A 25,978-nucleotide genomic window follows, 5' to 3' on the forward strand; every position below is an offset into this window, starting at 1 on the left:
TTCCAGTTTTTTCTTAATTAGGCGTAGACTTGAAGTCCAGTCCAAGGGACAACGACACAGCAACAACGGGCCCACACATAAATCATCTTTCCCTCTCTATTTTACATTTTTTTAACTCTTCATGTTCATTTCTGGTGTGCACACAAAATCCAAGTGTTTTTCAACATACATCTCCGGCATAATCATTTATCACTAGTCACGATTCTCTAGGTACGGTTTTTCTCTCTCTCGTCTTTTCGATAGTAGAAAATGTTCGCTTAACTTTGATTTTATAGTTTTGCTGCTTAGTTTTCAGTTTTTAAGCAGTTCGATCTGTACATTTCGCGAATACTCTCGAACTACACTTCGTGGTTTTATGTTTAAATTTTAGTGTGAGTTTTTTAATTATGCTTGTAATTTCTTTGTTTTGCTGCTTATTTTTCAGTTTAAAGCTCTTCGATCTGTGCATTTCGGAATTTTATTTCATTTCTTAACTTCTCCGGCATATTCAGGTATGCTTCGTTTTAACTTACATCGCTTTATGGAAGTAGAAAGTGTTGGTTAATTTTTTGAACTTAAGAGTGATTTTCCGAAATTTCTTCTGTTAGCTTTCAGTTTTAAGCTGTTCGATTTGTACATTGCGCTTCATATCGGAGGAAAACGCCGCATTCTAGGGTTAATTGCTCGATTAGTGTGAATTTGCAGACCGCAGTGGCGAGGTTCGAGAAGCAAATTCGTAGTTTTTCTTGTGGAAATTATGGAGGAACTGGACATTTGTGAAAATTATGAGTTTGATTAAGTAAGTTTCCATTTTTTTTACTTTTATGTTGTGTTTGAAGTTGAGATTGAGATCTGTAGTTGAAAAACTGTGGTCGAGGCTGACAGTTGATTACTGAATGTTCTCGCGCTTTGTGCCGATCTAAATTGTTTTTGTGTATTATATTCAAATTTTAATTGTTTATATTTTGTAACTTCAGGTGCTTGCTGGCTTCTGTTGCACAGCTTATTATAAAATACTGATATATTGAAGACTAAACAGAATTTAGTATAGCATTTCAGTGTCTAAAGTATGTGAAATAGTTTATGAGTATTTAATTTTTTCAGAAGACAGGGCAAGAAACTACTGTATCTTATTTTTAAATTAGTTCTAATCTATCAAAACTTTTCACTCTGTTATCTGTAATTTTTACTTTGGATGCTTATTTAGAGCATTTTCAGCTTTTCATGCTCCAGATAAAGTATAATACTATTTTATTTGTCCTGATCGGTCTCAATGTTTCTTCCCATTTCTTTCCACTGGTACATGATCCTGGCAGCTGCAATCTTTTTTTTTCTTTTTCTTTTACCGGTCCTGTTAATAAAAGTTAACTACGGTTGGAAAAGGAACCAGAAATGCATTAGGATCGTCAAGCGGCAGGTTTTATGGATGTTTAGTCATTTAACATCAAAGCTTGTTTTTATCCCTTTATGTTTCAAACTAAGAGTATAAGATGGAAAATTGGACATTTATGTACTTTTGTTATAATCTTTGAATCTTTTCTCTTGACTTGGTTGGTTATGTTTCATAGACTTCGCCTTTTTTCTTGTCATTGATATAAAAATACCAGTAAAACTTCTCCGTGTTATTTAAGCGGCAGATAATGCTTCTTGGCTGCTGCCCTTTCTATTTCAATATAACTAGGACTATATTGCTCTTTTGCATTCAAGTTGTCATCTTCCTCTCGGAGCACTTTGATATTTGTTCAAAACCATTTTCTCTGTTCAATCTCTTATCTACTGACAGGACTAGTATTAAAGCAGCAGTAGGTCCTTTAGGTGTTCAGTTCGAACTACATCTTTCAATGTTCAAGAACATGCCCCCTAAATTGATCATCAGCCAATCAACTAGGTTTGTCGTGTTCTTGAGCAGTGGACTTGAATCTCCAATCTCATGTTTAGGCATGATTTTCATCTGCAACTACTTTTAATCTGGGGAAATAATGTGAAAGTGCATGTTTTATTTGGTATTATGAAGAAACGGGTATCGTTTCCTTTTGGCTTTTGCACTGTGTCTAGCAATGGACTCACATGATCAAGATTCAGTTTTGTTCTTCGAGTTAATTATGGTTCTTTTTCTCATTGGCATATGCAGATCACAGGATAAGCTATTTTTTGACATATCTGGGCATAATGTTGCAGGTGCTGTTGTTCTATGACTTATCTGGGCATTACCATTGAGGGGGCTACTGTGTTTGACTCCTGGAGCTCTTCTGGTCTGGCATTAGTTGAATTGAATCCTAAATGATTAAACAGTTGTAATAAAAATGAAGAAATGGTACGGTGGTGTTTTAACAACATCCTTGTTGATGTTTTTGGTTCTGGGGTACTGTGTGATGAGGAAACCTGTCAAGGAAAGTTATGTTACAAGTTCTGTCTACTTCAACATGACAAATCCTCTTGAATGGATAAATGCTATGGCTCCACCTGCAGCTCACCAGCCAGAAAAAATTACTCAAGTGATATCTGCAGAAATTGTTGTCTCTGATCTCTTTATTAAGAGGAACCTGTCAGCTCAGGAGCAACAATCTTTGTCTACGTGGTATCAGTTGAAACGCTTAGTTACTCATGATCAAGTCTTACCTAATGCTATAGAGGCAGTTAAGGAAGCCAGTGTTGCATGGAACAACCTCATGAGTGCAGTAGAGAGGGAAAAACTTGATGCAAATGATAGTTCAGTTAAGACAGGGAAACAGAAACAATGCCCTCATTTTCTCAGCAAAACCAATGCTACAGAAATCGATGCTAGTGGCTTTAAGTTGCGGTTTCCTTGTGGTCTGACTCAGGGTTCTTCCATCACAATAATTGGCATTCCAAATGGTCTTCTTGGGAATTTTCGTATAGATTTGACTGGTGAACCACTTCCAGGTGAACCAGATCCTCCTGTTATTCTGCATTACAATGTTAGGCTCCATGGTGATAAAATAACTGAGGATCCCGTAATTGTACAAAACACCTGGACAATTGCACATGACTGGGGTGAAGAGGAGCGCTGTCCCTTACCATCGGATGAAAAGAGTAAGAAAGGTAAGAGAATTTTTTCCCTCTTCACAAAAGGAAACCCATAGCTTTGAAGCTCATTTACCAGCATTCTTTCCAATACTTTCAATGATTTGGCAACTTTCTATGCTCTAGAACTGATGCTGCATCCTCATGTGTGCTCAATTGAGTAACTGCAGTCCTAATGTTGGGCATGCCATTTTTGGAAATAAACTTATTACGCTTGAATTCTGTGTCATCTCTTGAGGTCTAGATCCTGCAAACATTTGGGATTTCTATGTGTGCTGATATTATACTAAACATTCTGAAAATAGGTTTATCTTCTTGGCAATTTTTGCTTATTTAGATATATATAGATTTCCTAATTTCACTATTTCAAAGTCTGCCTGCCTAGTTGAGTTTCAGTGTCTTTCCTGTTGATATTGTCTCTCTCAATTTTGTCCCCTCCCTTTGACCATGTTTTCCATTGCTGCATAAGCCATAAGAGATATGCTGCAAACCTTTTCTCCAATTTGTTAAAAGCTGGTTGGTCTCATTCCTGAGAATCGTGATAACAATTTCTATAATTGCATCATCTCTTTGCACCTCTATTTTCTTCCAAGAGATATAACAGGTTTGTATGACTAGCTAAATTCGGGTTCATCATAATGTTCTCCTGTTGATGTCTTGATGAGGTTTCCCTTCAGCTTCATTCATGTCCTCACTGGTGTCATCATGTGCTTGTTGCATTATTAACTAACATCAGTTACCTTTTTGCCAGTGGATGAATTGGAACAATGCAATGAGATGGTGGGAAATGTCATGGCTACACGACATGTCATTGCAACAAATAAATCTAGTGTGGCTCAGGACGGGTCTAAATCAAGAAAATATTTTCCTTTCAAGCAAGGATATCTCTCTGTTGCCACTCTGAGAGTAGGATCTGAAGGAATTCAGATGACAGTTGATGGAAAACACATAACATCTTTTGCTTTTCGTGAAGTAATTTTTCCTCCGTTTCTCCTTTTCTCCTCTTGTTCCTCAGAGTTTTATTGTATTTCTGTATCATCATAATGGTTATCTGCTTTCCCAGAATCTCCTTTAATTTTTTACGTATGTCTTATCAGACTTTGGAACCGTGGCTTGTAAGTGAAGTGAGGATATCCGGAGACATAAAATTAATTTCTGTTGTTGCAAGTGGTTTGCCAACATCTGAGGATTCAGAGCATATAAGTGACTTGGAAGCTCTAAAAGCAGCTCCTCTTCCTCCTCGGAAAAGACTAGATCTCTTTGTTGGTGTATTTTCTACCGCAAATAATTTTAAGCGCAGAATGGCTGTCCGTAGAACTTGGATGCAATATGATGCAGTGCGATCTGGACAAGTTGCGGTGCGGTTTTTTGTTGGCTTGGTGAGTGATTCTTTTCTTTGCACTCCATACTCTGAAACTACAATTGGATCCAAGTACTGTTCAATAGCGATGCTTATTTAATCCTAATTACTGGATCTTGGGGCTTGGTCTTCAAGTGCCATAGTTCCATGTTCTGCTGCCCAGTTAGAGCCAGAAGATATTCCATCATTTATTCATCCAGAGCATCTTAGTTTAAATAGTAGATAGTATTATGTAATGTCTTATAGAAGTCACATATTAGAATTCAGCGAGTGAAACTTCATTTGACTTGATAATTCTGTGTAATGTATCTGCTGTAGCATAAAAACCAAATGGTGAATGAAGAGCTCTGGAATGAGGCTAGGACATATATGGACATCCAGCTGATGCCTTTTGTTGATTACTATAGTCTTATCGCTTGGAAGACCGTTGCCATATGTGTTTTTGGGGTAAAATCCTCTCTTCCTAATCCATGGAGTATCTCGTGCACGCCTTGCTGACTTCATTTATTGCACAGACGGAGGTCGTTTCGGCAAAGTTTGTCATGAAGACAGATGATGACGCATTTGTTCGAGTGGATGAAATCTTGTCTTCTATGCAGAGGATTAACGTGACTCGCGGATTGCTGTATGGTCTAATCAACTCAGATTCCCATCCTCATAGGAGTCCAGACAGCAAGTGGTTTATCAGTCCAGAGGTGAATATCTTCTTCATATCTCATATTTCATAGACAATTTCACCCCTTGCTCTCTTTCAGCATTCATCATCGAGGAAGGGCATCTGTCTTAGCAATTGATCATGGAACGAACATAACACATAATTGATCTTCAGCTCATATACATATTGAATCTGGTTCTTTTCTTGATATAAAGGAGTGGCCCGAAGAAACTTACCCTCCTTGGGCACATGGACCGGGTTATGCTGTGTCCAGTGATATAGCAAAAACAATCAGCTCAAAACAGAGAAAAGGCCGCCTAAAGGTAAAATGAAGCATTAGTCCATTATCCCTCTCTACTTATTCAACTGTCACTTAAGTGAATGAAGTTTACATTTGAAAATGTATTATCCAGCCACTCGGGTCCCGTATCTCCTATTTAATTCTAATAGTTACAAGTCCGCTGAAAATGCAGATGTTTAAGCTGGAAGATGTTGCTATGGGCATCTGGATTTCAGAAATGAAGAAGAAAGGGTTGGAAGTGAAGTATGAAAAGGAAGAGAGGATTTTTAATGAAGGTTGCCGAGATGGTTATGTTATTGCACATTACCAAGGCCCTAGAGAGATGCTCTGTCTTTGGCAAAAGATTGAAGAGAAAAAACGGGCTTTATGTTGTGGCGAGTAATACAAAATAGTTTTTCTTCCGAGTTTTGAAGGCTCGGAAGTTTCTAAAAAGATTTGCCAAAGATCCTGCTGACCTTTTCTACTAACTGACCAAGGATATCTACTTGAGGTGGAATACCAATTAGGACGGGAAGAAAAGGCAAAGGTCATGCTTATTCGAGCAATACCACGTTGTTGTATAAGGAGGTAGAGTAGTTACTAGCATATTGATATAAGTAGGTGATTAGATTAGCTTGTTAAACATATTACTAGAAGATTGATTAGTGAAGATGATGGTGTGGGATCTGTATTATAAAGAGGAAGCTAAATGGAGGGGCATTATACATTGTATAGAGAGTGGGTACACTAGGTTCGGTGATTATTTTGTATGTAAATCACACGATCTCTCGTACCCATTTCTTGAGTAAAATGGAGAGCATTGATATATACTACAGTATGGTTTTACATTGGAGTTGTCTTCCTTGTATCTTGCAGCTACTGCAATCCTAAGGGGTCGTTTGGTTGCTGGTTAGGAAGAAAGTTGTTCATATATCACGTTTGGTAGTTTTTTTGTTGCTTCGTATAAAATTGAGCACACGAAGTACGGTGTTTGGTCATTATTTTACAATGTCACATAAATAAAACAGGTATTACACGTCTAGTAGTTTGTAGTTGCTTTGAATAAAATTGGACTGCGTTGTTTGGTCATCATTTTACAATGTCACAGATAAAACAGGTATAAGTTATGAGTCAAATTGTGTATTATTTTATGTGGGTAGAAGATAAAATAATTAATTTTTGCATTACTAATACCTGTATAACTCGAACCTTGATTACTTCGGGAACACGGGTTGCCCGTCGCAGCCGATTCCAATATGATTTTGTTCATCAATAGATATTTTCTTTTTAAAATTCAATACCAAATCAAATAAAATACTCAATATATTACAGTTGCATGTCAAACCATACTAAATTGAAGACTACATCATCTCTTATCAAATTTGTTTGAGTTGATTTTTCGATTTTTCTTAAATACCTTTTGTAAACAACAAAAAATTGCAAATGATAGGAAGGCTGGAAACTTTTATTATAGCTCGCCATCCCAGAATTGGTCCACGGATTTGTATGGTCCATTTGGATGAACAAAAACCTCAGCTTTGAATCCTCTGCATTGAGGAATCTCTTTAATTCGAGCGATTTCTTCATTACTTAGTTCCCAATCCAAAATTTGAAGGTTCTCTTTCATCCTATCCTTGTTAAAACTCTTCACTAACACAATAACTCCTTGCTCATATACCCACCTCAATGCAACCTACAATTAAATATCAAATGTTAGATACTCAGATTCGAAAAATATATGTAAAAACACTTTTAAAAAATTTGGTTAAAACTAATTATTGCTCAAAAGTGATTTTTAAAGTAATTAGCAAAACACGCATTGTTTATCATTAAAAGTACTTTTTTGAAAAATATTTTTGATAAAAAGTATTCTTTTAAAATAAGCTGATTTTAAAAGCTAAGCCAAAGTCCAAACATGCTATATAAGTGGATATATTAACAAGAAAAAAAGAAAAAGCTGAAGCAAAATACCTGTGCAATGGTCTTTTGTTTTTGAAAGGCAATGTCTTTAAGTACAGGGCTTTGCATAACAGCATGGTTACCCCATAAAGGTATCCCATTTGCTCCAAGTGGAGACCATGCACTTACATGTATCCCTTTCTCCTTGCAAAATTGTAACATCTTATCTTGCCTCCATGTAACATGCATTTCTACCTGCCAATTAATATTAATCATTTCTCTTGCACTCCTAATTAGCGGTGGCAAAATGGATTTAAAAAACAGTTTTACATTCATATTATCTACTGAACAATACGTCGAATAATAAACTTTTTAAAAATGGGTCAAATATAGATAAGAATTATATTATCCACTTAGAAAATGGATAACCTTTAACTTTTATATTTGTAAAGATTTAAATTGGGGGTTCCTCAAGTTTGGGAGACTAGGAATTCTCCCAAAAGTGATCATATTCAAGAAGCCAATATCCATATTATACGCCGGTTAACCCATTTTCTATCCGTATTAAATGTGGGTTGGGTCGGATAATTTATCCATTTTTACGTTACCCATTTTCGATCCACTCATGTCCGACCGCCCATTTGACACCCCTACTTCTAATATTCTTCCATTGATGAGAATTCCTATAACAACAACAACAACAACCCAGTATAATCCCACAAGTGGGGTCTGGGGAGGGTAGTGTGTACGCAGACCTTACCCCTACCCTAGGGTAGAGAGGCTGTTTCCAATAGACCCCCGGCATCCTTCCTATAAATACACTTAAAAACAATTGAACATTTTATGCAGCACAAACGAGAGTTAAAAGTTCTATATATTGACAGTATAAAAAACAAAATCATATCAATTATAAGATAATTATACTGTAATAAGCATTAATTATGACCTGATTGAACAAGGAACTAACATGCTGTGAAAGGTTAAACCACACCAATAATGAAAATTTTGTTTTACACTTAATGTATACTATAACTTAACTCTTTCTGTAAATTAATTTAATAGGTTATTCTATTTGGTATCCCATCTTTGATGTTTGTGCTCATTTGATCCCATTCTATGAACTTTTTAGAACCCTTGCAAGCAGGCGCGGATGCACCATAGAACTACCGGGTTCAACTGAGCTCAGTACTTTCGACCAGAAGCATAAACTTATGTGTAAAAAATCACTAGAATTACAATAAATAGTAGATATAAACCCATAACTTTAAATGCTGAACTCATAAAACTAAAATCCTAGATCCTCTTCGGTTAATGCAAGCATACCTGGTTAACGGCTGGAGGAATGGTAGCATGGTGCAAGAGTTGAGAGAGTTTTGTGCAGCTGAAGTTGCATACACCAATAGACTTTGCCAAACCTAACCTGTGACATTCTTCCATGGCTTCCCATGTTCCTCTCATGTCAAATGGAATTACATCCTCATTTGCAAACTTAATCTCTTCATCATTACCTTTTTTCATCGTTGCTGGCCAATGTATTAGGTACAAGTCCAAGTAATCCATCCCCAGCGTCCTACAAACATTTTTTCACATGTGCTTAATTAAGTTCTATACATCATGATTGTGTAAAAATTAGTTACACAATCCGATTACTCATAAGATAATTACAGATGAACTACTAGTTAGCAACTTAGTAAAAGTGATAACTATCTTGCTGTACACATTTAAGCTGCATTGACAATATAGAAATCTTTGACATTCACTCGGTAGAAACTAGACGAGAAAAGAAAACTTAAAATTAAACTAGCTCCAACGACGACTATGATATTTTAGGTGAATCTTACGTCAACAAAACACCGAAGAGAAGCTGGGTATACAAGTAAACAAGCCTTACAGCGGCGGAGCCAGAATTTCACCAAGCAGTGTCAAGATATAAAAAAATAGATACACCGAAAAGTTTAAGGGAGTCAATGTATATTAAATATACATAAAACAGAAAAAAAATTTGTCTAGCAATACAATGTAATTTTCTGACGAAAGGGTGTCGATTGACACCCGTTGGATGAATGTGGCTCCGCCATTTATGCCTTAGACTCTAGTGACGCGTTTTTAAGCAGTGTGGACCTAAATCCAAATAGGACAATATCACTAGTGGGGTGTGCCCCATATATATATATATATATATATATATATATATATATATATATATATATATATATATATATATATATATATATATATATATATATATATATCGAATCTACTGTCTTTTATACTCTGAATCTGTCTCTCTCTATAAAAGAAGACTTACATCATTAGCCACTTGTAAAAGTGACAGGTAAGTGTTATCACGGGTTAAACTGCACTGATAATGTAGAAATGTTTGGCATTCATTGGTTAGATACAACAATAACAATCCAGTAAAATCCTATCAGTGGGGTTTGGGGAGGGTAATATGTACACAAATCTTATCCCTGTTCCACAGGAGTAAAAAGGCTGTTTCCGATAGACCCTCGGCTCAAGAAGACCAAAAAAGGCAGTAACAACAACATAAGCCAGAAAGATAATACCAGCAACGTAGGAACCGGAAAGTAGAGAGACGAGCAATAATTAACACTAAACAATATTAATGGCATAGTACTACGAACACGGGGAAGTGGTATGGACGCAACATGAACTACTAGCAGTCTAAACAATATCAGACTAGCCCCACGCCTAGTACGAAATAGAAAAACGCTCAACTACCTCCTAACCTTCAATTCTAATGCTCGACCTCTAATGGCATGGACACAACATGAACCACTATCCTTCATTGGTTAGATATTAAATGATGAAAAAATAAAATTAAAATAAAACTAGCTCCAACAACGACTCTAGACTATTTACAGTATGTTCGGCTCGATATATATATATTGGCTAGCTCTATAAAAAAGACTTTCGCCCGATGCCTCTAATTATTGGCTTTACCCGATAGAACTCGCACGCAAGCTCGAGCTCCAACTATCCCGAGGAAAACTTTGGAGGGAACCAACTACTAGACGATTTGATTAGTCTTTCGCCCATATACCAAGTCGGACGATTTGCACGTTAATATCGCTGCGGGCCTCCGCGTGTGTGTGTATATATATATATATATATATATATATCCGAAATTTGCCTAGCTTTATAAAATAAAAAAAAAAAAAAAAAAACTTACGCTAGAGATCTTTTGAGGGCGGGAAGAACAAGGTCGTGGCGTGCTTCGGTGCACCATAATTTGGAGGTAATGAACACTTCATTTCGGCTCATAATTAGTCCACGTTGAACCGCTTCCGCCACTGCTAGGCCAAGTGCCTCCTCAGAGCCATAGGCAGCGGCCGTGTCAAAGTGTCGATAACCGGCTTCAATGGCACCTACAAGTGTGGCGACTAATTCATCCAGTGGTGGTAGTGAAGGTGCTGTTCCCATGCCTATAAGAGGAATTTCATGACCAGAATTCAGCTTCACTCTTGGGACTAATACTTGCTTCATATCCATATCTATGATTAAAATGATCAAGTACTTGCTGATTTTGTATTTATCTTAACCAATGTTCTTTTTATGTCAAGAGAACAATTCATAAAATTGGAACGCTACTGAAAAATTAGTCAGACACTAGTTAGCCATTTTAAGTACAAACCATGTTAACCTTATCTTGTTGAAGTGATAGATTTAATGTGTGGTGGAGGTTGTCTATAATGAACTCTAGTTAGCATCAAAAGTCATGGTTGTAATATTCCTGGAAAACACGTTCTAATCTTTTTTACCGTTTTGTTTCACTATTTATGTCAAGTTCTTGTTTAATTACCTGTCAATTTGTTTTGAATACTAAGATAGCAAATTTCACCTTATGTCATAACGTTAAAAATTTATTCATATAGTATTTACATCAATTCAATAAATACATAACATATGTCTTAACATAAGTCTTATCACTAAGCTTTAAAGTCAATTATTACACATTGTAAACACCTATTGCGGGTATAAGTGTCTACTTTTGCCCATGGCATTTTCCTTAGGTTGGCTAATTTAGGTAGAAAAGTCCATCCTAAATAATGAGATGTTTAGAATTGAATTGAGCGGAAATGTCAAACTTTGCTAGCGTGTTACTGTTTTCTACATTGATATAATGTCTGGTGATAGTTATATACCCAGATTTATCCCACACCGTATGATAATAGTTATTTATATTTATAAAACAACCGATCGACATTAAATGATGCCAAATTTAACATTAACTTTGCCTCATTCAAACAAAGTTAAAGAGATATCACTAAAAATGTTACCATGACTTAATTCTAACAAAATACTCATTCATTGAAATTCTTTCAACATCTCATGTTTAGTACTAACAGTCAGAGAGACATTTAATCAAATATTGAATAAAATTAAGGAATCAATATCCGAAATACTACAGAAAGTTAAATAATTTGAAATTCCTAACATAACCATGCCATTCTTTTAATAAACATTAACAACTGATAGAAAAAGGCTCCTAATAAATTGATCTATAGATCTAAACAATAACCAGAGCAGTAATTATTTAAATTACAGTACATCAAATAGTACCACAGAGAACTAACTTAAAAATTCTCACATATACAATTGGAAAAGGAGAATCGAAAAACAAAAACAACCTAAAATTAAAGCACAACCCTGCCCTAATTATTAAGCAGACATACATCCAATACCATATCTAGTATTGGGAAAAACAAGAAAAAGTCCACTGCAAATAACTCCCACCATTAAAGGAAAACTCCTCATAATTTCATCAAGTTCTTTTGCATGTCCAGGGAATAAACAAAGCGTCACTCTATGATCCGAAAAAGCAATCGCCACAAATACTAAAACAGACATAATCGCATGCACGAAATCCGTAAATCCCACTACTTACCTGTTAGAAAAAGTAAACAATAGATTAAAAAAATGAAATAACGGCTTTGAAATGTGAAATCAATTTACTACAAGAAAAACAATGCTCGTGACGAAAGAATAAAATCATCACATATATCAATCCATATGAATAAATTCTGACATAAAAACTGTCACAAAATTGTGACAGACGATCTGTCTGTCATATATATTCCATCACAAAATTAATATCAATCCACATGGATGAATTCCATCATCAAAACTGTCACAAAATTGTGACAAACGATTTATATAAATATCAATCCACATGGATGAATTCTGCCATAAAACTATTACAAAACCGTGACAGGCGATCTGTCTATCATATCTATTCCGTCACAAATATTACCTCTCATCTTTTGGCACATCCACACCTAGTCCGGACTTGAAAACTTTCAATCCTCTTGGTGTAACAAATCCATAGTAAATTTTCCCGTCCGGTCCACGAAAACTATCGGTAAAATGGAAGAAGAAGTAAGACAAAGTAAGGCCAAGTAGTGTTAAAATCATTAATGTAGTGACAGGGGAACAATCGCCTTTGCCATAGACGGATGGAAGTACCATTTCAAAAGTTAAAAGTGTGCCTGTTGGCAAGAAATTAACAAGCAATGATGTTTTTGAGAGTGTTTCTTGAACCCCATTTGCCATTGCTCTTCTTTTTTTGCCACCAATTGCTGGTTGAGGCAATTCGGGGATCGGAACATCGTTGTCTGGTGGCAAATTAGTAGGGTATATTGATGTATCTGCACGTTTTGATGCACTGTAGATTTTGATCCCAATTCCCTCAGTATTTTGCTCCATTTTTTAAAGAAAATTGAGAAGATTTAGAGGGGTTGAAGATTGAGAAAAAAAGAAAAGAAGAATAATGATCACGAATGAAGTTTTCGGTCAAAGATGATGAATTAGTTTGGAGTATTGGATACTTGATTTGATGTACTTTTTGGTTTATTTATAGTTTTGGGTAGGTAAATTAAATATGGCATAAACAATTTTTTAATTTGGTTAACGTTAAGTAACTAACTTGTTTCGAATGGTTGCCACCCGCAAACTATTCCTCTCAAATTCAAAATTTGCAAGTACTCATTTTGGTAGTTATTTTTTTTCCCGTTAATTACTTTTTAAAAATAAATCATTTTGGGAAAAGGCAAAATGACTGTTATGATTACTCAGAGAGTCCAACAAAAAAATATTTGATTTACATGAGTTTAGATATGTTCCTTCCAATACTGTTAATATAGACCTCAATAATCGAAAAGGATTAGTATTATCATTGGACTAGACCACTGCTAATTATAATTATGGACATTTCCAATCAACGAATTACAAGGGAAATGATAAAAGAGTTTAAATTTATGTGCAATGATAGTGAAAAACTATTTTTTCCCATCAACTTAAAGTGAACTACAACAGAACCTGTAGTCTAACTTGGTAGCCTAGAAAATAATGTAAATTACTTGATAAAATAAGTTCAAATACATTGATAGCATAAAAATAAACGTCCATAAGTTATCCATAATAAACTTTACTATTAAGGTAGTTACATATGCGTCTACTTGACGCCCCAATTAGGGATGGCAAACGGGGCGAGGCTGGGCAAAACCTTAATGGGGCAAAGCAGGGCAAAGTATTAACACACTTTCAAGAAATAGTATTAACATGATATCTACTGATGAGGGTTGGAATTTGGAAGGAACAATTGTACCAATTGAAGGCGAGAAAAAGGTTGTGTCATATGCCTTCATTGCTCCTGTCATCACAGTGAAAGTGCGAGCACCAATTGAGGTGGAAGTACTCCCTCAGAAACCCAGGATCATGGCTCTAGTTGCTCAGACACCCTCATTTGAAACCAAAGCAGTCTGATATAAGGAACTAAGGAAAGGCAAAATTTGTTGCAGAAGCTGTTGCTGCAGGTATGACGAGATACGGACGGTGTTATGTTCCTGAAGAAGCATCACGAGGAACTTCAAGTAGGGACAACAACCAGAAGAAGTCCGTGACAGAAGCTGAAGTAGAAGAGTTTTGGAGAAAAATGCAATGCAGCGGATACTCTGTTGTAGACCCACTGAAGAAGACACCGGCTCAAATTTCCCTCATGTCATTATTGATGAGTTCCGATAGCCACATGAATGCTTTGGTAAAAGTCCTAAATGAAGCGTATGTGCCAGCCGAGACGACTAGTGAACATTTGGAAACCATGGTAGCCCAAATTCTAGAAGCCCACAAGATTTCTTTTCACGAGGATGAATTGCCGCCTGAAGGTCTAAGACACAACAAAGCTTTGCATCTCACTGTCAAGTGCAGGGACAAATTTGTTTCTAGGGTTTTGATTGATAATGGTTCTGCACTCAATATATGTCCTTTCACTACCCTCAAAGCTTTAGGAATTGACATTGGAAAAGTTCGTGAGAGTGATGTGAATGTTAGAGCTTTTGATAGAGCGCAAAGGAGCGCTATTAGTGAAATTGACTTAGCATTACAAATTGGGCCTGTGGAGTTTATCATTGAATTTCAGGTGTTAGACATATCTGCTACTTATAATTTGTTGTTGGGAAGGCCGTGGATTCACATGGCTGGTGCAGTCCCTTCCACTTTGCACCAGAACGTGAAGTTCGTGTGGAATCACCAGGAAGTTGTGATTCATGGAGAAGCAAGCAATCCCATTTACCCCGGGAATTCAATCCCTGTCATTGAAAGTGTGGAGAGGCTGGATGGAGCCACTGTCCACATTGAAGAAATTATGATTGCTACTCGAGGCAAAGAGATAAAGTTGCCAAGTGTGTTCGTGATGGTGGCATCAGAAATGTTGAAGAATGGCTTCGAGCCGGGTCGAGGACTTGGAGCAAGGTTGCATGGAATAGTGGAGCCAATTCAGCTACCAGGGCAGAACAACACCTTTGGCCTAGGGTACGAACCCACTCCAAAAGAAGTCTCGGAGGCTCGTCTCAAGAAGAAAAGTGACATTGTCCTGCCACAGCCTATCCCGCCGCTAGATGAAGATGCTGAAGACGACCTCGTTGAAGGAATCAGGAACCTATTTCTTGTCGACTGCAATGTGATTCTGAATGATTGCACTGAGACACCAACTACTTGGGATGCCGCACCTGGAGATGTTTTGAACAATTGGACTTGTACCCCGTCCCCGGTTCGCCGGGAGTCTTGGTAGATCGATTGTATTAGTACTTTTTTTAAACAACACGATTCAAAATTAAGGCCTGAATCGTGTCTATGATTTTTATGTTGTTTGCCTCGATCTTTTGGAAGCTTAAATGCAAAATCTGAATATGCTTTTTCGTTTTACATTTAAACTTTTTGTCTTTATTAATTTTCTTTCTTTTTATTTTATTTCATTTTTCAGCAAACAAATTAATAAAAATGCCGATACCGTGAATGTGACATGCAATGAAACAAGTGAACAAAATAACAAGCAAGATCTTGAAGAATATGAAGAAGACGTGCCGCCTGCAGAATTAACTAAAGAACTTGAGCAGTTTGAGAACAAGTCAAAACCAAATTTGGACGAAACAGAGCTTATAAATTTGGGGAATTCAGAGTCTATAAAAGAAACAAGAATTAGTGTCCATTTGACGCCATCAGAAAAGGAGAAATATGTGGATCTTCTGAGAAAATACGTCGACGTGTTCGCTTGGTCGTATGAAGACATGCCTGGTTTAAGCACCAATATTGTTTCCCATAAGTTGCCAACGGATCCATCTTGTCCCCCGGTAAAGCAAAAACAAGAAAATTCAAAACTGACTTAAGTTTGAAGATCAAAGAAGAAGTCTCCAAGCAATTTAAGGCAAATGTCATCCGAGTCACGAAGTATCCCACATGGTTGGCCAATATAGTACCAGTACCAAAAAAAGATGGGAAGATCAGAATATGTGTGGATTATCGGGATCTCAACAAGGCTAGTCCAAAGGATGATTTCCCACTCCCGAATATGCACATACTCATTGATAATTGTGCAAAGCATGAGTTGTAGTCATTCGTTTATTGCTTTGCCGGTTACCACCAGATTTTGATGGATGAAGATGATGCTGAGAAGACAGCCTTTATCACACCTTGGGGGGTGTATTATTATCGGGTGATGCCTTTTGGACTCAAGAATGCAGGTGCTACATACATGAGAGCTATGACAACTATTTTTCATGACATGATCCATAAAGAGATTGAGGTCTATGTGGACGATGTCATCATCAAGTCACGGAAGAGTTCAGATCACTTGGTAGACTTGAAGAAGTTCTTTGATAGGTTGCGGCGGTACAATTTGAAGCTGAATCCCGCAAAGTGTGCGTTCGGAGTTCCAGCTGGAAAATTATTAGGTTTCATTGTTGGTAGAAGGGGCATAGAGTTGGATCCTTCAAAGATAAAGGCTATCCAAGACTTGCCACCTCCAAAGAATCGGAAGGACGTGATGAGCTTCCTTGGTCGCCTTAATTACATCAGTCGTTTCATAGCCCAATCAATAGTGATTTGTGAGCCAATATTCAAGATGCTGAGGAAAGATGCCACTACCAAATGGACAGAAGAATGTCAACGAGCTTTTGATAGGATAAAGGAATATTTATCTAATCCACCAGTGCTGGTACCTCCGGAACCTGGAAGGCCATTGTAGTTATACATGTCCGTATCAGATAATGCATTTGGATGTGTTTTGGGGCAACATGATGAAACTGGGAGGAAGGAGCAAGCCATATACTACTTGAGCAAGAAGTTCACACCATATAAAGCAAGATATACTTTGTTGGAACGCACCTGTTGTGCCTTAACATGGGTTGCACAAAAGTTGAGGCATTACTTGTCAGCATACACCACTTATCTCATTTCCAGGATGGACTCGCTCAAGTATATCTTTCAGAAAACTATGCCTACAGGGAAGTTGGCAAAGTGGCAGATTTTGCTAAGTGAGTTTGACATTGTGTATGTTACTCAGAAGGCCATCAAAGGACAAGCTTTAGCTGACCACCTCGCAGAAAATCCTGTGGATGAAGAATACAAGCCACTTAGGACGTACTTCCCAGATGAAGAAGTATTGTTCGCTGGAGAAGATATTTCAGAAGCATATTCTGGTTGGAGAATGTTTTTTGATGGAGCCGCAAACTTCAAAGGAGTCAGAGTTGGAGCAGTACTAGTTTCAGAATCTAGACAACATTATCTAATCTCAGCGAAACTTCGATTTCCATGCACCAACAACATGGCGGAATATGAGGCTTGTATACTTGGGCTCAGAATGGCCGTTGATATGAACATCCAAGAGTTATTGGTTATAGGTGATTCGGACTTGCTGATTCATCAAGTACAAGGTGAGTGGAATACAAAGAACACAAAAATCCTACCGTACTTACATTGTGTGAAGGAGTTGTGTAAGAAGTTTATCAAGGTGGAATTCAAGCATGTTCCAAGAGTTCAAAATGAGTTCGCAGATGCTTTAGCAACTTTGTCTTCCATGATTCAACATCCAGACAAGAACTACATAGACCCCATCAAGGTGAATGTGCAAGATCAACCAGCTTATTGTTTCCATGTGGATGAAGAGCCAGACGGAGAACCATGGTATTACGACATTAAGAGGTATCTCAAGACAAGGGATTACCCTGAAGGAGCAACCAGTACCCAGAAGAGAACGCTTAGGAGATTGGCAAATCACTTTTTCCTAAACGGCGAAATCCTATATAGGAGGACCCCAGATTTAGGACTGTTAAGGTGTGTAGATGCTGGGGAAGCAACCAAGCTGATTGAAGAAATACACGCAGGAACATGTGGGCCTCACATGAATGGGTTTACTTTGGCAAAGAAAATTCTGCGAGCAGGTTACTTTTGGATGACCATGGAAACAGATTGCATTCGTTTTGTACAGAAATGTCATTAGTGTCAGATCCACGGTGATTTGATTCGAGTCCCACCAAATGAACTCAATGTGACGAGTTCTCCTTGGCCGTTTGCAGCTTGGGGCATGGATGTCATCGGCCCTATTGAGCCGGCCGCCTCGAATGGGCATAGATTTATCTTGGTAGCTATTGATTACTTTACAAAGTGGGTAGAAGCCTCTTCTTACAAGTCAGTTACAAAGAAGGTGGTAGCAGATTTTGTCCGCAATAACATCATTTGCCGATTTGGAATTCCTGAGTCAATCATTACAGATAATGGAGCCAATCTCAATAGTGACTTGATGCGAGAAATATGTAATAAGTTCAAGATTACTCACCGAAATTCCACTCCTTAGCGACCTCAGATGAATGGAGCCGTTCAAGCAGCCAACAAGAACATAAAGAAGATATTGCGGAAGATGATTGATAACTACAGGCATTGGCATGAGAAGCTACCATTTGCTCTCCTTGGATATCGCACTACAGTCAGAACATCAACTGGGGCAACGCCTTATCTTCTGGTCTATGGAACTGAAGCCGTATTACCAGCGGAAGTTGAAATACCATCTTTGAGGGTCATCCAGGAAGCCGAGTTGAGCAATGCAGAATGGGTGAAGAATCGGTACGAACAACTAATGCTTATTGACGAGAAGAGAATGAATGCAGTTTGCCATGGTCAACTCTATCAAAATAGGATGGCCAGAGCCTTCAACGAGAAAGTGAAACCACGACAGTTCAAACCGGGGCAATTGGTTTTGAAGCGCATATTCCCGCACCAAAATGAAGCCAAAGGAAAGTTTGCACCAAATTGGCAAGGTCCGTACATGGTGCATCGGGTATTGACTGGAGGAGCACTGATTTTAGCAGAAATGGATGGTGAAGTATGGCCCAAGCCCATCAACGCAGATGCAGTCAAGAGATACTACGTCTAGAGGCATATCTGGCAACCTCTTCTTTTCTATGTAATGCTTCTTAATGTAAATGAACTACGTTTGACCTGATTCCCGTTTAAGAGGGGATACGTAGGCAGCCCTATGGGTTCGGTCTCATCATAATAAAAATTCAATATTTTCCCCCAAATTGGAAACTGGGGCAGCTTTTGAAGGCGTCGTCATGAGGAGGCATCAGTCATCGACAAATGAGGGTCAAGCAAGATGAATGACGGGATTCCAGATGAGGACGTTCACTCTGTTTCACGAGATTCAAGAATTAATTAGGAGTGATATTTGGCCAAAGGAAGGGGAAAGTTCCATTTTGTGGGTGAAAGAATTCCATATTTGGATAAGTTCATTACTCAACGTAACTTTTATTTATTTATTTTTTCTTTTTTTTTCTTTTTAAAAAAAAATGATATATTAGTTTTACTGCTGCAAATATGTGTTTATTTAAGAAATTTTATTGAGTCAAGGCTATTAAGATATGAGAGCAAATTTAAATTCATTAATTGAAGGAAAATGCCATGGTTTTCGGCCCAAACAAAGCCTTTACATCACCATATTTCAGCAGCCCATCATTTCTCAATAGCCCAATAACAGATTCAACAACCCAGCTTTTTTATAACCTAAATCTGCTAACCTCTCTCTATCTCCCTCAAAACAGACGCCTCACTCCCTTCTCCATTTTCAGAAAATTCCAAACTCTTATATCTTTCAATCAGAGGAGTGACGCACCATTCTTGTGCAAAAAAGTCTCTCTACTCTCGTTAGGTATCTAGATATTCCAAAGGATATTCCCTTTCCTCTTTCTTGTTTGTGCTTGACAACTTCAAAATCCAATTGAAGCAGACCATAGCTTCACCAATTCGGGTAAGGACTGGAACAAGTCACGCCTTTTTGACCAAATCACGTGATGTCTGCAAAGTCCGTCCAAGAAAGGTCAACAATCAAATTTAAAACGTTCATTTTGAATGAAAATTCCTTCAAGAATCCCACCTAAATTAACCCTAGAAAAGCCCTAGTAGTTCTTCTATAAATACTGAGGTTTGGTAATAATTTAGGATAAATCTTGGAGCCAACTTCAAACAATTTTATTCTTCAAAAATACTCTAAAATTCTTAGTTGTGTGGCCTCTATTACTTTTTGCTATAACAGAGGAATTTTTCTTTGCAAAGTTCACGGTTGTAAGCTCGAGTTCAACTCCGAAGCCAGAATCTATAGACTTATTTGACGTGCCCAAGTTCGCTGCACCACAAAAGGTCAGTAACTTCTCACTTTTTTTTTTCTCTTTTTTTTCTCTTTTTCTTCTTAGATTAGAAGTAAATGTACATTCGTTCTTAAGATGGAGTTATAGTTTGTTTTATGTGTAAAAAGTATGCTCTAAGGTATTATTTGAGTATAAAAATGACTAATTATGTGTTTTTGCTGTATGTGAAAAAAACAAGAGAAGATTTAAAATACCAGAAATAGTCCCATGTTTGTTTCTTAATATAATGAACTTAGAATGTTTCCCAGCATACCCAAAGCTAGTTTTGCTTACAAATATGTTTGATGTATTCAAACGTGTTTGCTTTTAATTTTTTTTAGAAAACTTAAAGGTGAACATTTCCTTGTTTAATTAACTGGTTCTGTTAGTTAGCAAAAAACATTTAAAAGGCTAATCATCTAATAAACTTAAGTCTAAGAATTACTTTAATACAATGATAGTATAAGAAATAAATTCTCTTGATTTGCTGGACTGCAATACAAAGTGAATTTATACGTTTTGTTGTTGAGTACCATGATTCGATACTCCTTTTGTATTTTAATGAGTATATCTAAACTTGGCTAATCGTTGTATATAAAATCGCAATTTGTCTAAGAGTAAAAAGCATGTCTTTAAGAAGCTATGATGAACTTCTAAAAAAAACTTACTGTTTGAATGATGATTTGTTAACGAATTTTTATGTATTAGTTTTGGATGGTATTTTTTCACTTAAGAGAACCCGGTTTGAAGCAACTTAATATAATGATTGTTGGCTATCCGGATGATTTGCAAAGAAAATAATCCATGAAATGCAGTAGCTCTTTTTTAGTTCGCACTCCAAACAATAGTTCTGTTAAGAAGTACCTACCGTGATCATCTTAATTGGATTTATAACTAAAATGGAAAGAAGTTAGGGGAGACCTAGCAAACATATGATATTGGAAACCTATCTAAGTAAGTTCTTGGGTGCTTTAGAAAATTTGCTTCCTGCAATATCATGTGAAGTTGTGTTAGTTTACTATTAGTTCAAAAAGCTAATACTACCATTTCCTTTCGATGTTAATAGGTAGTATGCCATTTAGAATACTTTGATATCTAGTTTTAATACTTTAAGACAAATTAAGAATGCATGTTTTGTGTTAATGTGTGTTAAGAATCCTAAAAGTCTGCTGCCATTTTGTCAGTTTACTAAAAAGCACGCGGCTAGGATTTTAATATCTAATTTTAAGACTTAAGATGGAAGTAGAAGTCATGTTGTTCTAAGTTCTGATAATCATGTCGGCTAGATTAATCCGTTTCATCTTTAGATCTCAAATGAACAAGAAAAGTTTTGTTAACTCAATATTTAGGTTATGGCAATATGCCTAAACTTAGAGATTAATGAATTTGCTGGTATAAGATTACTCAAGTTTTTAAAAAGAAATATTTCTTTTATTAACCTGCTGTATGTTTAGAACCCAATTTAAAGTTTACTGTTCTTTTATATATCTCAGTTTATTGTCAACACCTTTATTTCTAATTCTCGTCTTTTCTTTTTCTTTGTTTGGCATATGCACTTGGAGCAATGAGTCTTAATGCAAGACTCAACCCATACCAGCATGGAGTCACTACTATTGAGCCTTAGATTATGATGGACATCTAGAAGAAGGACAAGCAAAAAGCTTGGGGTCGCCTATGGCGGCCTTTGTTATTTACATTTACTCTATTTCGAATCTTTAATTAATTTGATTATATTCTTTTGATTAGTTTAGTTTTATATTTAACTTGGGATTGTTGATTTATTTCTGACTTCTTCACTTAGTATTCTGACTTGGTTATTGGTAGATATCATCTATTTTATATAATAGTGCTCTTCCAGAATTTTTGAAAAACCATTTAAATTTCAGGTTGCTATCATATAAGTTCAGAATTGAATCAATCTTTTTTTGGAAAAAGAAAAGGGCGTGCTCCAACTGGAATCGTCCAATTGTTTCTTGTAACATCATGAAAAATGTGAATTAAAAAAAAATATACAAAAACGTGATTTTTTTTTTGTTAGCATACGTTCTTGTTAATTGAAAGGTTAGAAAAACCTTTAACCTTTATCCTTTTGAAGACAAGAAAAGAAAAGGGTACTTTTTTTAATAAAATATTTTAATCATCAGCAAACGTCTTTCTAAAGAGACTATATCCTTCAAATTTATATATGTATATTAACTAGCTATAAGCTTTGTTTACGTAATAATATTCTTCAAAAGTTTATTAAAGTCTTTCAAAGGTAAACTACTCTATTCTAAGTTATATTTTGTCAAAATACCTCAAACGATATTTCTTGATATTTTTATACAATACTTATTAACCTAAGCTTGGTCGGTTAACCGTTATTAATGGATTTTAAAAGGTGCTTTAAAAAACTTTCCTTTTAAAATATTTAAAACCCTTACTTAGAATCTTTAGGTTAAGACCATAAGACAGAGTTGACTTAAGCTTTAAAATAGGTGTCCTAATTCACCATAAAATAATTAGGTGGCGACTCTTTTAAAATTAATTAAACCTCAGAATTGCTAATATGTTATACTCTAATTTGACCCGATTTAAATGGGGTATAACACCAACCTTGAGTGAGGACGATCTCTCATTGAGTGATATAATGATCGTGTGTTAACTTGACAGTCTCCTAATTCTTTCGACCAATAGATATGGACATTTTAATTTTTAAAAGGGAAATTTTCGTTCCTATACCATATAGGAAACTATATTACCAAATATGTTCATAGTTTGCATATTACCCTTCATGCTAATAGTATTTCTACAAAATATAGACAACGCATTAAATAAGGAATCATTGTAGCTGTAGGCTTCCTTATTTAGGCGCGCTAAAATTGGGGGATTAAATATTCTTCCAGACCATCCACAACGCAAATCACGCATATTAATCTTCTTCGTCAGTTTCGTTTCAAATTTAGCGTCTCTGCTTTTCCGATACACTGTGTTTCAATCTTTTTTCTGATTTCACAAATCAAAAACGACTAAATCTTCTACAATTCTTCTACATCAAACGCAATTATGTCCAAATTTCAGTAAGACAAAGCAAAGGAAAAGAGAGCAACAGTTCCACCATTGACAACCATTAAAAAGCTTTGAAGCTTTGAATTCAAATTTAGGTTTTCAAAAATCTTTATTTGTTTGGATTGAGTGTTGTTGCAAGTAATTGGGAATATGGTTTGGAGTTTATATCTCAATTTTGAGGGGTTTTGGTGAAGATTAGACTTGGTTTAGGCTGAATTTCAGATTGAAACTCGAAGAAGAAGAAGAAGAAGACATGACATACATTATATTGCAGAAATTGTAGAAAAATTGTAGATAGTTGTTTATTTATTTTTCTTTTATTCATTTACTATTGTATGAAAGTTGAACAACACTGTATAAAAATTATATTTAAGTGGTATTATATTGTAGTTATATATAACTTAGTAGAAATAATGTACGAAAATTATAGATAATTTGTAGATAAGTTGTATAATATATAATTAGTTGTATGAAAATTGTTTTTACTATGTATATATCAGATACAAAATATACAAAAGACATATTATATAAATTTTGTATAAAATTTGTATGTAAGTTTTATGTTATTGTAGTTGTAATTCACTGGGTGGAAATAATGTGTGAAAGTTGTAGAAAATTGTAGATAAGTTGTATACCTCTATAACAGGAGATGTTGGCATATCAAGTAACGTTCCAGACGAACATGCATGAAAATAAAGATAAATTCTGTTATGAATAGTTTGTAGAAATTTTGTAGATAATTTATAGAAACATTGAAATTCTATATTTTCATATTAATTTTTCAAATGATATGTAGTTTTGTTGTAGATTAAATGTAGAAAACAAGCCATTGTGAGTCTTATTTGACTCATTACATATAACTTAAAAAACATCTTCTCCTCTGCACAAGTTAGCTCCAAAACAGACGAAGTGGAATAACAAGCTCCCATCAAAACTTTTAACACAAAAACGCAAAGCTCAAATTTTATGTTATTGTAGTTATATTTAACTGGGTGGAAATAATATGTGAAAGTTGTAGAAAATTGTAGATAAGTTGTATTCCTCTGTAACGGGAGATGTTGGCATATCAAGTAACTTTAGTGTTCCAGACGAACATGCATGAAAATAAAGATAAATTCGGTTATGAACAGTTTGTAAAAATTTTGTAGATAATTTGTAGAAACATTGAAATTCTGTATTTTCATATTAATTTTTCAAATGATATGTAGTTTTGTTGTAGATTAAATGTAGAAAACAAGCCATTGTGAGTCTTATTTGACTCATTCCTCACATTCAACATATTCTACAAATTCACGCCTCTTTAAATACAATACAACCATACTTTCTTGAATTTAAAGGTATAGCAATATATATAACTTAAAAAACATCTTCTCCTCTGCACAAGTTATCTCCAAAATAGACGAAGTGGAATAACAAGCTCTCATCAAAACTTTTAACACAAAAACACAAAAGCTCAAAAATAAATAAACAACAGTCTACAATTTTTCTACAATTTATCTACAATTGCTGCAATATAATGTATATCATGTCTTCTTCTTCTTCTTCTTTGAGTTTCAATCTGAAATTCAGCCAAAACCAAGTCGAATCTTCACCAAAACCCTTCGAAATTGAGATATAAACTCCAAACCATATTCCCAATTATTCACAACAACACCCAACCCAAACAAATAATGATTTTTGAAAACCCAAATTTGAATTCAAAGCTTCAAAGCTTTTTAATGGCTGTCAATGGTGGAATTGCTGCTCTCTTTTCCTTTCCTCTTATATTACTGAAGGAACCTGAAATCATAACCATCAAATCGACCAGGCTTGTGCTCATCTTCCCTGGGCACAAAAACATTAGGACAAGATTGCAAAGGTGTAGACAGTGCCATGGCTATGGAAGAAATAATGAAATTTTGAAACAAAAATCATAGGTGTGGGAGGGAAACGTGGGTGAAGTTGTGGGAATTGGAGAGAGAAACATGGGGGAGTGGTATTAGAAGGAATATACGGTACCATTAAATTAGGAGTGTAATTAATACCTTTAAAAATCACTAATGGTATATAATTGGTAATTAGGTATACTAAATGTAATTATATCAAACCTTAAATATTGAGGGTAATATAGATTCCTATTTGGCATAGAAATGTAAAAATTCCTTTTTAAAATAAGGTTACAAACAGCAAAATTAAAAGATAGGGTCATTTTTAGTTATGGTAACTAACAACACAATCATCATTTACAGTTAAACTTTTAATGGTCCAAGTTCTTCCAAAATCAATCTCTCACTTGTTCGTCTAGGGTACTAGCATGTTTATGTACCAACTAGCAGGTCATAGTCAGAACTGGGCTGGCAAAACTTAGTGTGGAGCAGGTCCAGAAAAATGTTTTCTTCGGCCTTGATGTACAAGCCCCAAAAAAGCTAGGACATGTGCTATGCTGGTGGTTGACAAATTGTCCTCAGTCTCTCTCACCCCTTTTCTCATCATAATTATACTATTTTCTTTGGGTTCTCCCTTTGGGTGTTCACTTAGGGTGTGTTTGGTATAAAGGAAAATATTTTCTAAGAAAATATTTTCTTGAAAGACAAGTAGTAATCTTATTCATTTTCTGGTGTTTGGTATGCAAATTAAGGAAAATAACTTCTCAAGAGTATTCATAAATAATTTAGATACAATAAACATGAAGCCATAAACTATCGAACCAACAACCTTCCGGATCCACAAATTTCATACTTCCGAACCGCTAAACTTTC

The 25,978-nt window shown here is 35.8% G+C and overlaps 2 protein-coding genes and 2 pseudogenes across 5 annotated transcripts; 2 read left to right on the top strand and 2 right to left on the bottom strand.

Moving 5' to 3' along the window:
- On the top strand, window positions 1-6,320 carry LOC109243356 (beta-1,3-galactosyltransferase GALT1). 4 transcript variants are annotated; one of them, XM_019410282.1, is made up of 10 exons: window positions 1-210; window positions 425-491; window positions 588-778; window positions 2,158-3,042; window positions 3,776-3,996; window positions 4,122-4,403; window positions 4,703-4,831; window positions 4,900-5,079; window positions 5,255-5,362; window positions 5,513-6,320. In XM_019410282.1, the coding sequence occupies exons 4-10, from the start codon at window positions 2,283-2,285 to the stop codon at window positions 5,720-5,722; spliced, it is 1,890 nt and encodes a 629-aa protein (XP_019265827.1). In that variant the 5' UTR covers window positions 1-210; window positions 425-491; window positions 588-778; window positions 2,158-2,282; the 3' UTR covers window positions 5,723-6,320. The 4 variants fall into 4 exon arrangements, with proteins under 4 accessions (XP_019265827.1, XP_019265832.1, XP_019265839.1 ...); XM_019410287.1 differs by having other exon boundaries at window positions 25-210; window positions 595-778; XM_019410294.1 differs by having other exon boundaries at window positions 25-210; window positions 672-778.
- On the bottom strand, window positions 6,613-10,937 carry LOC109243383 (methylecgonone reductase-like). The gene is made up of 4 exons (XM_019410310.1): window positions 10,412-10,937; window positions 8,542-8,788; window positions 7,291-7,473; window positions 6,613-7,012 (listed from the first exon to the last, which is right to left on the bottom strand). Exons 1-4 carry the CDS (start codon window positions 10,729-10,731, stop codon window positions 6,788-6,790), a joined length of 975 nt encoding a protein of 324 aa, XP_019265855.1. The 5' UTR covers window positions 10,732-10,937; the 3' UTR covers window positions 6,613-6,787.
- LOC109215890 lies at window positions 11,857-12,945 on the bottom strand (annotated as a pseudogene).
- Window positions 13,801-18,943, top strand: LOC109215899 (annotated as a pseudogene).

The sequence above is a fragment of the Nicotiana attenuata genome, chromosome 2 (genome assembly GCF_001879085.1).
Source record: "Nicotiana attenuata strain UT chromosome 2, NIATTr2, whole genome shotgun sequence".
NCBI classification, from domain to species: Eukaryota; Viridiplantae; Streptophyta; class Magnoliopsida; order Solanales; family Solanaceae; genus Nicotiana; species Nicotiana attenuata.

Excerpts from the sequence above, each read along its gene's own strand:
- LOC109243356 (XM_019410282.1), top strand. The coding sequence starts at position 2,283 with ATGAAGAAATGGTACGGTGGTGTTTTAACAACATCCTTGTTGATGTTT. Across the intron at positions 3,043-3,775 it reads GGATGAAAAGAGTAAGAAAG|TGGATGAATTGGAACAATGC; the intron begins GTAAGAGAATTT and ends CCTTTTTGCCAG. Across the intron at positions 5,363-5,512 it reads AGAGAAAAGGCCGCCTAAAG|ATGTTTAAGCTGGAAGATGT; the intron begins GTAAAATGAAGC and ends CTGAAAATGCAG.
- LOC109243383 (XM_019410310.1), bottom strand. The coding sequence starts at position 10,731 with ATGGATATGAAGCAAGTATTAGTCCCAAGAGTGAAGCTGAATTCTGGT. Across the intron at positions 7,474-8,541 it reads TTCCTCCAGCCGTTAACCAG|GTAGAAATGCATGTTACATG; the intron begins GTATGCTTGCAT and ends ATTAATTGGCAG. Across the intron at positions 7,013-7,290 it reads AACAAAAGACCATTGCACAG|GTTGCATTGAGGTGGGTATA; the intron begins GTATTTTGCTTC and ends ATTTAATTGTAG.